This window comes from Chanodichthys erythropterus, chromosome 2 (assembly GCF_024489055.1).
Source record: "Chanodichthys erythropterus isolate Z2021 chromosome 2, ASM2448905v1, whole genome shotgun sequence".
In the NCBI taxonomy this organism is placed as follows: domain Eukaryota; kingdom Metazoa; phylum Chordata; class Actinopteri; order Cypriniformes; family Xenocyprididae; genus Chanodichthys; species Chanodichthys erythropterus.
In genome coordinates, this window is record NC_090222.1 from 25,037,478 (window position 1) to 25,051,499 (window position 14,022).

General features: G+C 37.1%; 1 protein-coding gene across 1 annotated transcript in view; it reads left to right on the forward strand.

Annotated features, from left to right (window-relative positions):
• The window catches only part of me1 (malic enzyme 1, NADP(+)-dependent, cytosolic), a 111,317-nt gene that overhangs the window by 23,456 nt on the left and 73,839 nt on the right, over window positions 1-14,022 (forward strand). The window contains exons 2-3 of the mRNA XM_067406044.1: window positions 5,870-6,003; window positions 13,000-13,149. Of these exons, the coding sequence (XP_067262145.1) occupies window positions 5,870-6,003; window positions 13,000-13,149 (284 nt within the window). The remainder of the gene's footprint in view (window positions 1-5,869; window positions 6,004-12,999; window positions 13,150-14,022) is intronic.

A 14,022-nucleotide genomic window follows, 5' to 3' on the forward strand; every position in this document is an offset into this window, starting at 1 on the left:
TTTTCGCCCTCTACTGGCGAATTAACAGTGTAATTAATGCTTTCTTTATTTGAAGCATCAAGTTACTTTCAAAAGGTGATTTATTCTATTTTGATTGCTACCATAGAATTCTTTGTTTGTATACGAACTATAAACTTTTATCCCACTTCTGTGGTAATTTGAATTATTGTAACACAGAAATAATGATTCTGTGTGGACTGTTTATCAAGCTGTTTCATAACATGACAACTGAGGGCTGTTTCATAAACAAGATTAGAAAACAAACCAGGCTTATTTTAGTTAGTCAGACTTATTGTCAGTGAATTCTGTTTCAGCACATGCATGCAGCAGTGCTCGCTCACTGTGAAGTTTAGCAGCAAAATGGAAATATTTGCATGACTTTCTAACATTTGTAGATGGAGAATAAACTTGTGAAAAGTAAGTTATGCACTGAGGAAAACACCATGTCTCAAACACATAAAATAGCACAAAATGTATGCCGTTTCCAATGGTTTGATCCATGATCGACCTCTATGGCTGCTTAAAAAAAGCGTGCATGTGCAATTGTCTTGACTAGGTAAACCTGGATCGAATTAGCAGGACTGCGTAAACTTCAATTACCTTTTATGAAACCGCTTTAGCCCCAACTCATTTGTTAGGTTCATTCAAGTCAGGTTTTGGAGGTTAATCCTCGCTTTTCTTAGCATCTTTTATGAAACAGCCCTCTGCTCTCTCTGGTTCAGCGACATTGCCAACGCAGATTTGAATGTTCCGCTGTGATCATACTTGTCATTTAGGAATAAGTTCATGTGGGTGTTTAAATTGAGATTGCGATGTTTTAATAATTAATTGTGCAGCTCTACCTTTAACCATAGTCCATTTCACTAACCCAAACTTATGATTTAAAGCATCTCAGATCTGTAGATATCTACTGTACTGCACTACCCACACCCATTTTATTTGGATTCGGACGTCTTAAATCAGTCTCAGACAGCTGGAAAAAACATCCTCTATCATCAGCAATGTCAGAGCAGTCTCACATACAGCTCTCACTCTCTGATCCTTTGTTTGTTCTGTGATTAGTACACTTCATTGACACAAGGGAGCTAGGTACTCTTGTCTCTGTGTCTGATCACTAGCATGGCTGCTGCATCAGGTCAAAGCATTCTCTTAACAGAAAACTTTTTAGTGTTTTCACTTAGATGAAGGTCACCACTTGGACATAAGGGAAATGTGAGAAGCACAATCAGAAAAAAAACTCAGCCTCTGATCTCTTTCTCAGAAAGAGAGCCAGTATCTATATTAGACTGACATGAATGATTTCCTTTCTCACGTCCCTTTGTCATTTTGAGAATCTGAAACGGGCCAAGTAGCCCTGCTTCACACCATGATTTCCGTTTGCAGCAAGATTTGAAGTTATGTTTGGTGTGTGAATGTTGTTCTACTTTGTGTGTATGTAGACGTGCATAGTTGGGTTGTTTTTTTCAACTATAGGGACTTTTTTAGCCCTGTGGAATTTTAGAAAATAAATTTATCTTAAAACACGCTTTTCACATGCTCATTTATATTCACATCAAGTGATGCAAATTCCCACCACAGTTACATTTCCAATTCCATCGTATCTCAGTATATATTAGGGCTGGGTATTGACACAATTTTCACGATTCGATTTGATTTCTATTCACATGCTTTCGATTTGCTTCGATTTCAATTCAGTTAAATTCAATATCGATTATTTTGGATGTATCAGATACAGTACACGGAATATGGTTTTTCTGAGGTAACGTTAAATGTGACGTTACGTGACATTGTTTACAAGCTGTTTTATTGATGTCTTTCCGAGGTTGAAAGTTTATTTATTTGAGTTATTACACGAGACATGATACAGATTTTGGTAAGTTTTAATGTATCTTTTAACACATATATATATTATATATATATATATATATATATATATATATATATATATATATATATATATATATATATATATATATATATATATATATATATGTGTTAAAAGATACATTAAATATATATATATATATATATATATATATATATATAAATAATATTAAAATTGCATATCTGTGACATTTCAGTATTTTAATCTAAAAAATAGAAATCAACCCAACATAAAAGTAGCCAAAGCTGAAGAAAAACCCATTAGCAGTGCTTTGGTCTTGGTCCAAGAACATTAAGTCAGTCCTGAATGTATGATAAGAAAAGTCACAATTTGATTAAAAAGGACGAGTTTTTGGAAGCAGAGGTTATGCATTGGCTTAGCTCAAATTTTTCTCATCAGTGAGATCACAAAATGCAATACTTCATCCAAAGCGGCTCATTATAATACCACTGATACTGATGTGCTTCATGGACTCTCATGCATTCTCCATTACAGGATCAAGAAACATCACTCCCACTGTAAAGTTCCATTGAAGAACAGCTTTGCTTTGCTTTTCTGCCTTTTTTCTGCCTTGGTGCTTTTTTGGCACTCTATGAAGCAGCTGCAACTTTTTCCGCATACAAGTACTGGGAATTTCAGGATTCAGATTGAGTTGTTTGAAATGGAATCCCTGAGTTCTTCAACGTGACCTCTTGCTTGAAGTCTTGAAGAGCTTTTGAAAGCTGTAGACTGGCTTTTATCAGTCAAAAGCAAGGCTTTAATGTTTGCCACAAAGTACTTAGTGCTCTGTGTTTGGGGTGGTACTGGTCATGGCCAAAATAGATCTTGAGATTACAGGTTGGCATGCACAGCAGTTCTCCTTGCTTGAGCTTGTGTGGGCATAACACGTGTTGGCACACAACACATTGGCGTCTTTAATGTGGTCGTTGCGCATGTGGAAGCGTTCACACATTCCTGCCCTGCCTGTCCCTTTACTGCTACAAAAAGCAAAGCTCTAACAACCTGAGCCAATAAACATGACAGGGCCTCTGATATAAGTTTAATTAATCAATTACTCATCATTATGTTCTTCCAAATTTGAATGATTTTCATTATTCTTCTAAATTCAAGTTGTAGATCTTATTGTGAACAATCTGTCTGTGCATATGTATCGGCTGGATCTTGAAAAAGACAGATTACTTTTTAGTCTGTGAGTAAATGATGACAGAATTTTACTTTTTGGGTAAATAATCCCTTTAAGTGCTATTAAGCGATACATCCATCTGGACAATATACTTATCACTTGGCTCTCATTCTTTTTATCTTTAGTCTTTTCATGTGCTACAGTTTGCTTTTTATCTAGATAGCAGCACTACTGTTGTTTTCTATATATAGAGCAAGATTTGCAAGTCTCGCACTCCACGCAGCGTCAAAGCTGAATTGCTCTTAACCAGCGCCAAGTACCTCACCAGTTCCCACGGCAGCCCCGCCAGGAGCTTCAGGACTCATTGCTCTAATCTTGCCATCCATGCGTGCCATCAAACAGACCACTTTTCCCAGTCCAGCCATCCATGGCCGTGATCAGAATGCCAGTCCTGGGGCCTGTGGACGTGCCCTCTGGAGTTCCACCTGCAGCTCCATTGTCAGAGACGTTAATTTGCCGCTTGGGCCCGGTTCCACCAATGTCTCCATTACACATATGCCACAAGGAACCATTCAGTGTTCGTAGAGCTGTTTGAGTAATTATATTTGATTTGGTAGAGCTATTCTCATTGAGAATCCCTGTTGCTTTAGAGTCATCTTCAGTCTTCTCGAATCGCTAGTTACAGAAATTGCAAACACTTTTAGGCATTAAAAATGTCAGTAAAGGTCAATGAAATGCTTATTTTAAGTCAAAGTTGTCGTGGATGTGTTTTCAACAGAGCTCCACTCTCTAATATACAGTTTAGTTAGTGTTTTAACAACCCTATAAACCAACAGAAAGGAAATCTGATGTAGTCATAAGTGTCTAGGGATAGTCTTGCATAAACCACCAGCTTTTTTGAGAAAACAGAATGTCCGTTTTTAATCACAAAGGTTGCAATTCAGACCTGGCAAGATGGCGGTGACTTTTCGAGGCTCTTAAATACAGACCATCAGTGGTGCACTGCACAGTTAGCTTTAGGAGATGACAGACATGATAGAAGCTACAAATAACATCCAATGGGTTTTGAGTAATAAGTCTGTATTTTTGCCTCAGGATCTTTTTAGAAGCCAAAAAGTGCTTTTACATGCTGTTTGTTTCTGTTATATTGGTGAGTGCTGTTGTATGTGTAGCTGTCATAAAGGAGTTTTGTCCGAGGAAGGTTGAGGATTTTACATTTCAATAAATAGTAAAACAAAAGTTTTAAATTGTATATTAACATACTTTATATATTAATATGTTTAGATTTATTTAAATATATATTTTTAAATATACATATTGAAATGCATGCCTTTAAATACTATATATCAATATATTTTCATTTGTCTGCTTTGCCTTTTATGGTTTAGATCTAATTTTCCGCACAGATTGCACACAGATTTAAATTACATTAATACATAAATTGCAGATAATACAGAAATATTGCATTTGATTTACATCTTATGAAGTGGCAGCAACTCTACAAACCAACAACCATACAAACCTCAGAATTTCTACATGGCGAGTTCCTTTGTTTCTCAGTTGCATCAATAACACCACATCTTATTGCACGTGTGCAGACTAGTCTTCTCATGTCAGACTAGTCTTCTCTACAAACAGACCACTTAACCTGACCAGATGAAAAAGGGCTAAAAAGCCAAGCTTGCATATACTTGTTTAAAAAGCAAATCTAGCACAGCCTTTTAGGGTTTTGGGCCTTCCTTAGTGGTTCCTCTGAAGGAGCAGCCAGAGGCGTGGCAATGATGATGCAAGTCTGTCATTAAGGAAAAGACAGGCTAGCTTCAAATGCCACAGCTTTTGGTCCTGACAGATATTCCTACAGGCATCCATCCATGTGGAGCCCAATCTTGAACATGTGGAGTCTGGTAATATGAACTCGCGGCACCCTGGCTGTAGCATTTGTTTTGACAAGGTCAGGGTTAGGGTAAATGTCAAGGGTTGAAGCAGCAAAGCAGCAGTCTTGCCCTTTTAGCTCTACACCACACTGCGGTGTGATCCAACTGTGACCTCTGTGACCTTTCTGAGGCTTTGCTTGCATTACAGACTTCTCCACCATAACAAACAGTGATTCTGGAAGAGAACTTTATGAGAACAGTGACAAAAGGCCTTTTAAGTCATCTGAGACGTACGGAAGGGGAATATGGGGATTTATTTAAGCTTTTCCAAACAATCTTTTAATAATACAGCTGATGAGGCTTGACAACTCTCTGAAGATTTTTAGAATGATAATGATATGACAATGTTAATGCATTTGGTCTTGGCGATAGATCTGCTATGCCGCTGCTGTTGATTATTGCTATTGTTGTAGATTATTGCTGCTGCTGCAGAGCAAGTCTTGCTACTTCCACAACATATGCTGATATGCTGCTGTGCATATATAATATATGCTGCTGCACAAATAGCATATGTATAAATTACCCACAGCAGATATATACAGGTGGAGCTGGGGAAGGTGGAGGGTTTCAAAGGGAACTCTAAAAACACTCTGCAAACAGCTAGTGAATGTTAACCAGCCATTAATTGTGAGAAGCAAGCTCATTGGCTGCAGATGCAACATCAGCTTGTGCCAAGTAGTTAACGCCGAGAATATCATCAGTTTGTGTTAAGGCCCCATCAGCCTGTGCCATCTAGAGTTTCATGACAGAACTAGGTAGATATATACCCTGTTTCACTTTTAAAAAAGTCACATTATGGAAGTAAAATGGGTTGCGATCTTCAATTTTCTCTGATTTAAAATTTAGCAGTGCACAATAGTGTCAGTTCTCAAAGCTCAGTAGCTCCTGTAATAGTTAATAGTTGACTGTTCTGTGTCCTCTCTGCAGGGGATGGCCTTCTCCCTGGAAGAGCGCTTGCAGCTGGGCATTCATGGCCTGTTGCCCCCCTGCTTCCTCAGCCAGGATGTGCAAGTATTGCGGGTCCTCAGAAACTACGAGCTCAAAAAGGACGACTTGGACAGGTGAGGGAATGGAGTACTGACCTCCATCCTGTTGCTCTCAGTCCTGCTGAGAGCAACAGGACTCTATCAAATCGATCAGTTGTTTTCTATGAATAAATTTCAGTGAAATTTAGTCATAGAAAACAACTGATCGTGTGAATTATTTCACACCATCAGATCACAGAAATAGTGTTATGTATAAGTGTTATAGTGTTATGTTGCTGCCACTTGCACAATATAAGTAGATCTTTTATTACAACAAGAATGGTTTTCATTTTCTTTTCTTTTTTTTTGCTTTCCCTATTTTTCTGAACTACAAAGCAAAGAGACATCAAGGGTTGATGGGACATAAAAAGCATCATCAAAGTGTCATCAAAATAACATCAATAGTTCTTTAGCTATCTTGTTAGTTATCATTTTCCCAGAATTCATTAATAGTCCCTGCATGGGATCTGTTCCCATGTTTTGCATGCCTGACTTTTTTGGAAATTATGTTTCTGTCATATCTCAAGGCTACTAGTCGCGTAACAGTCTTTGGTTTGTCCTCGCAGACAGTGGACACGGTTTATTTCTGGATGGGTTGCCTTCAGACGAATGACCCTGACCTCGGCACTCACATTACCGTCTGCTTGAGCAATGAGGGAGTCTTTCCCAGACTATCAAAGTTATTTTGATGTTTTGCTGCCTGAATTTTGTGAAGGGACGGGCAGCCCGCCAACATTTTTAACAAAAATATTTGAAGGGAAAAAAAGGCGAAGTAAAAAATGAGAGTAAAAACATTAATTTGCTTCGATTAGGGAGACTACACAACAAATAGTTTTGACAATCGGTTGACAAATTGCAGCAAAGACCTCTGAATCCAGTCTCTGCCTTAAGCAGTGGTTAATGGGTTAAAGGCTGGGTTCAGTTTAGATTGTCAACATGACTGAGTAGCAGTAGTGACTAAACATTCCACAACATACAACAAGATGGAGTGAAAAGAGCTCTTAGAGCTAATTCATCACTGCAAATAGTTTCATTTGTTTGATTATTGTCTCACAGGTTGGATTACTTTATGACTTGTGGACATTGAACAATAAAGAATCTATATATTTTAGTGTAATATAATTTGGCATTTGAACAATTTTGCAAATAAAAGCTCCTTGTGGAGTTTTTTTGTGCGGTTCTGAGTGTCAGCAATTTTTTTTCAATAAGTATTTTCACTCTTTAGTGGTAGTTTGGAGAAACATACACATTTTTCTCATACACATACAGAAATGCATAAAAAATACTAGTGATATTGAAAAGTGCTTCTCTATAATAAGTATATGACTGGTGTCAACATTTTTGCTTGTATCAGGACAAATGCTGACACAATATTGAGCTGCACAATATATGGACATTTTAGAAATATTGCAATTGATACGTAATGCATCACATTTTTCTTGAATATTGTGTAGCCCCTACACATTAGGGGAAAAAAAATAACTTTGAAAGAAGTATAGAAAGTATTTAAATTAAAGTTATGCAAAGAAAATGTTCCCTAGTGTCCAGAATTATCACGCTTTGTAACATAGTCTAAGCGCTTCATTTTAAAGTACTGCTTTCCCCTTCACAATGCCATTGCATATAGCAGGAACAATATAAACTCTGTGAAAGCCATTACTTCTAACAGTTTATTGGGAATACATACAGCTTTACAGCAGTTGACTTTGCCAAAATAGAAGACGGCCAATCCAGCCAGATTCTAGCTGAGCCGAGTCTCAAGAATGGCATTTGGTTGACTCTCCTGAGATTTAGTTAGGTAACAAGGTGCCAAAATATCACTCACACCTTTCACCCTCACAAACACTGTCAGCGCACTGCTGTCTAAATTGGTTGCGACAGAGCTGACACTTTCAGGTAGAGTTAGATTTTCTCTCATTCCACCTTGACACCTTGTGCACTTTACAGTCCTGGTAAACATCGGACAGTTTCCTCCTGTCTGAGGAAGGTGGGCATGCTTTTTCTTTGCCAAACAAGAGAGATATTATGCTCTTGCCTTGATGGAAAGCTTGCTCGCACTGATGGGGAATGTGACGTGGTCTTGTTAATTTGGGTCAGATGTAGAACTTGAATGTATTTCTCTTAAACATATTTCTATAACAAGGAACTTGTGTCTAAGATCTCTGGGGGCATTTTTGTGCATGTGTATTTTTCCTAACATTTTAACATAAGCAGGGAAAACCCCAGTTATTCTTAAGCTTTGTTTCAAGCAGCAGCACATGGTCAAGACTTTTTAATGTGACAGTCTGGTAATTTGATAAACATTTTTAATGTGAAAGTCAGGGTAAACATCTGTCAGTTTCCTCCTGCCATCTCTGTACTACCTTTGTTGACATTGTCATATAATTTCTCTCATTTCTCTCAAGTAATCTCTCATTCTCACAGTGGCAAAAGAAACAATATCATATTATATATAATAATAAAAATATATTTAATTAAAAATGTAATATATCAACATATATTTATATACTGAGTTTTTTTATTTTAAATATATATTTTTTAAAATTATATTATATCATAGGTGATTTTTCAAACTTGAGTTTCTATGGTATTTACAATCCACCATACAACTACAATAAATCCACCATGAAAACCAAAGTAAAGAAAAACATCCTTGCGTGTTTCATCAGAGCAGGGGCGGACTGGCCGTCGGGAGCACCGGGACATTTCCCGGTGGCCTGATGGTTATTCTGGCCTGCCGGCTGCCGCTGTGCTGTCGATCAGACTGACGTGTATGCAACTGCGAATTAATTGACGCACTTATGAATCTACGAATCAGGCGATCGCGGAGTGAAAATGACACCACATGACCCAACATCAGCGAAGCGCTGCATAATTGGCTATATACAGAGGCAGGCTTTATCTTGAAAAATAGTGCAAAAAATGGAGCGTAAACGCAAAGGAGGAACGCATAAAAATGAGAAAAGCCCTGGCCACAGACGCAGCAAGTTGCTGCAAAATCCCAGCCATGTTCGCCGGTAAGGGAACAGGTCGGTCAGAATTACATTTACATAATATTTACCAAGGGTGGGAAAAAAAATCGATCCGTTCGGTTCTCCACACTCGGTTCGGCACGCGCTCGGACCGCTGTTCTACTTAAATCTGACGAAGCATCTGTAATATGGTTTAATATAAATAACACGTAAAACAATCAGGGTTCAGTTAATATATGTTTCTGTTGATGGATGAACATTCTGGGTTCCCAGACATTACAACAACAGTGATGAAAAAATAAAATAAAACCGTGGACAAACCATTCACTCTTGTTAAATACGAACACTGTATCAGTGCATTCTCTTAAAGTGACAGTCTTTATATTAATTGAACAGCAACAACGAAGAAATCACTCACTGCTCTTGATTAAAAAGCTTTTGTAACTTTAATAAAGAATAATCTTTAATGTATAGTCCAAAATGCAATGCTGTTTTACATTATTACTTTATTCAATTTCAGTACCTAAAAACTAATGCCAGACCTCCCTAAAAAAAAAACTGAAGTCAGTTTATTTTATTTGTATCTTTAATCTATTATATTTAATTGTGCTGTTTTTTTGTAGTTAGAATATTCTAAATAATATGAGAATATATATATATATATATATATATATATATATATATATATATATATTTGAAAGTATAGTTTTTCCATAAATATAGCAACAACGGTACCGAAACCGTGACTCTAAAACTATGAAACAAACCGAACCGTTTGTTTTGTGTTTGTGTTGTTTTTGTTTGTGTTTCTGATACTTTTGATATACTTGAGTTGAGCATTGGAAATATATAAAATATAAATATTTTAACATGTGAATATGTATCTTTTATTATCCCTTCTTAAAATGTGTAAGCCAATTTTATATTTGTCTTTGGTGTGGTATAGATGGTCTATTCCTAGTGAGTTTTTGAGGGTTTATTTATTTATCCATTCATATTATGAATGGTAGTCTACCTGTTACATCAACTAACAGGGTTACCCTATAAGTTTAGCAGGCTGGTGGACACATGAATTTGGTGGTGGTGACTGCAGCAGCAGAGGTGGCCTGGGGTGGAGTCAAATTCCCGGCCTGATTTACTGTCCCAGTCCGCCACTGCATCAGAGGATGCTACTTAGTCTTATAGGGGACCTATTATGCCTTTTTCCAGTCTTTATTATGTTTTTGGGGACTACTTGATTAGGTTTTCATGTTTGAAAAACACATTATTTTTCACATATTTTACATTATTGCAGCACCTCTCTTCCCAATCTGTCTGTAACACTTTTTGGGGTCTATGAAGCCCCTCCTTCCAAAAAGCACAATGTGCTCTGATTGTTTGGCTGGACCAGTGTGTTGTGATGGGTCAACTGCTTTTGGAAATGTCTTACCCCTAATCATAACCGAGAGCTTCATCACACCACTAATACAACTCTACCAGGCCTTGCCCATTTTTTTTTTTTTTTTTTTTGCATATGCCTTGGGCAGAATTACTTAAAGGTGCCCTCGAATGAAAAATTTAATTTATCTTGGCATAGTTAAATAACAAGAGTTCAGTACATGGAAATGACATACAGTGAACTCCATTGTTTTCTCCTTCTTATATAAATCTCATTTGTTTAAAAGACCTCAGAAGAACAGGCGAATCTCAACATAACACCGACTGTTACGTAACAGTCGGAATGTACGCCCCCAATATATAAATATGCCAGCCTATGTTCCCAACATTATGAAAGAAATTACACAAGGGCAGCCAGTATTAACGTCTGTACACTCAAAAAAATGATTCTAGCTGCTTGTTCAGTTTATTTAAATAAAATAAGCTGAACCAACACAAATCTTTAGTTTTTTACTTAATTGGCATTCGCACTCAATTGTATTATGTTAAATGAAATTAAATTTGCAAAATGTTAGGTCAACCTAAACCATTTGTGTTGGGACTACATGAATCATTTATGTTGCATTGATTGAACCTGGGCAGTGGATTTCTAGTTCCCAGCATGCTTTGCATAGGGAAAGATTGGGACAGTAAATGTTGAACTTAAGTGCTGTTTAATGTGTTTTTTAGTAAAGGGAAATACCTTTTAAAGTTTGAAGTTCAGTTATATTTGACATTTAAAAGAGTTTATGTTATGTCGATTTTTTGAGGTTACCATTATGCTGAAGTGTAGACCTTGTGGTTAGGCTCTAGGTGGCTATGTAAAACAAATTTATATTGTTTTCAACGAGCATTAACTGTGCTCAAGCCAGTAATGAGAAGTTCTTTATCTGATCATTACTTGCATGCTATAAATGTTACTTAGCATATGAATAAGTGTTATTTTAGTTTAGTTTTTATAGAAATATAAATAAATTACTTGGAGGGCCAGCACAAATTTTACACAGTCTACATATGGTCATCAGCTTTTCTCCTCTCAACGGTCATGAAACATGTATGTCTGTGTACAGCAGCTACTCAAAACCTAAGCACAAGCGCACATCTTCACCATGATGGTAACAAAAACAAACAAAAAAAAGCACTGGTTGGATCAACAAGAATGAATTATGTTCAGGAAACATACACAGAATACGTCAAATGAAACTGGTGTGATCTCATTCAATTAGGATGAATTTCACTCATTAGTACAATTAACCTAGCTTAAGTTCAAATAAATCAGTTCAACTGTGTGGAAATAGGTGTCATAATTGAATTAAGTTAGACCAACAAGTTATTTTTTTGAGTGTATCTGTGCACAGCTGAATCATCAGACTAGGTAAGCAAGCAAGGACAATAGCGAAAAATGGCAGATGGAGCAATAATAGCTCCAGTGGCTCCAATAGCTCGAGCTCCGTGGGCGGGGAGCGTCAGCATTTAAAGGGGCCGCACAGCATAAATCGGCTCATATTTAATGATGTCCCAAAATAGGCAGTTAAAAAAATTAATTAAAAAAAAATCTATGGGGTATTTTGAGCTGAAACTTCACAGACACATTCAGGGGACACCTTAGACTTATATTACATCTTGTAAAAAAACGTTCGATGGCACCTTTAAATGAGGGATATTATGAAATGCACGTTCCTGGAAAAAAACTCTAGACTACAATCAGTTCAGAAACAGTGCTTACTGATATAGAGAATAACTCCCTTTGTTGTGGATTTAATGCTTGTTAACTTTGCAGACATTTTTATTGCTCAAACAGCAACATTACACACTAAAGAAAGTTGTAAAAAAAAAAAAATGTAAAAAAAATGTAAAAAAAGGCATAATAGGACTTCTTCAGTTGCTTTTAACTTAAAAGTGGGTATATAAAACATTATCATTGTAAACACTACTTGAGTACAGAGAGGTATGAACCGGTTGTGAAGATTTTAATGAATCTATGTACTGTAGCTACATTGAACATTTAGAGGGCACTTCTATTCATCCAATCAGAGTGATTTCCTGAGCATTTAGTTTATTATTAGTCTTTCTTTCATTCTGTCTCGCCCATTTTCTCCCCAGGCCTCATATTGCCTTTACTCAACTTCTTACTCACTTGTGGATGTGGGCTTGTCTGTTCCTGCTTTAAGCTGGTGTCACACTAGCTGAATCAGAATGATTCAAAAATAGGTTGGGGATGTCACACTTACTGACTGTTGTTGCTGAAATCTTGTCTGTCATAGTCACAGATTAAGAATTGAAGAGGGCTGACCGATTAAACAAATATGTCTGACATTTCGCTCTGATTCCCTGTCACTGATTGGAGAAGCTCCAGTTTGGCAGGAAACTTTAACATTCAAATTACCAAAATAAAATATTTATTTGCAAATAAAAGACTGTTACGTCAGCTTTAAATTGTTAGGTGAGTGGTTTGGGTAATCCTCCCTTAAATATGGAGCAGTATAATCCCAGGAGGTCCTGAAGCTACCCTCCATACCCTGTGTCTGTTCTGCTTTCTAGCTTTAGTTGCATTCTTATTGTCCCTTTCTTTAGCATTTGCTGAATATTGTTATAAAATGTCCTTTAATGCATGTTGTTGAATTTATTTTCCACTTTCTTACAGATATGTCTTTCTGATGGGCCTTCAGGACCGCAACGAGAAGCTGTTTTACCGGGTCTTGATCTCAGACGTAGAGAGATTCATGCCCATTGTGTACACGCCTACTGTCGGTCTAGCGTGCCAGCAATATGGCCTTACTTTCAGGAGACCTAGGTAAGAGACTGCTGAACATAATTTAATTAGTTTTTATTGTTAAGCGCTTTCTCCTTCAGCAAGGTCCTTAAGCAAACACATTCATCTAACTGGCAGCTTATTTTTCAGCTCTGGCATTGTCACTCTGCTTTTGAATTGTTCTACAAATCGTCAAATATCTTGCCTCAAGGCAAATGAAATTGAACGCCTCTAGGAAAGTTGAAACATCTGTCTAGAGAGTTGAGTATACATCCTGTCATAACAGAAATTGTATTGTATGGTGGAATTTGGAGACTGTGCTGTCAGATTTTTTGTCAGACTCCTTGAAGTATATGCCAGTTTAAATAAGCATAACCTTTAGTTCATTGACGAGCTTGGCATATGTTGTGAGATTGTTATCGCTCTTAGCTTCCTGTACTGGTTCAACGTGATTAGCAGCCATTATCACCCATTTATCTCTCAAATTATGCCTCTTTTTTGCTTGTTTCCCCTCACCGCTTTGTGGAGTGAGTTAGGTCTGGACCTGATCAAATATAAGAATGCTTTTCAAGTGTTCTCATTGTTTTCAGTGATTCATTTTGAGGGATTTCCTAGGATCCTCAAATGAGGGGAAATTTTAGAGCATTCCACAACCTCAATGTTACAAGAGAGCCTTCCGCAATCTCACTAGATACAAAGAATTTGGAAAGAATGCCTCATTACCAGACTATCAGTGGTTCAGAACTAGTGAGTTGCAACCCAAAAATGTGCCACAGATCTGTTCTGATAGGGTCACAGGACAGCTGAGGGAAGAAGACTACGCTAGAGTTCAACTAACCATGTAATTGTGCATCGTTAAGAGATAAATTAAAGTTGAAAAGAAAAGTGTCCATATCTTTTGCTGATGAGGTTAAA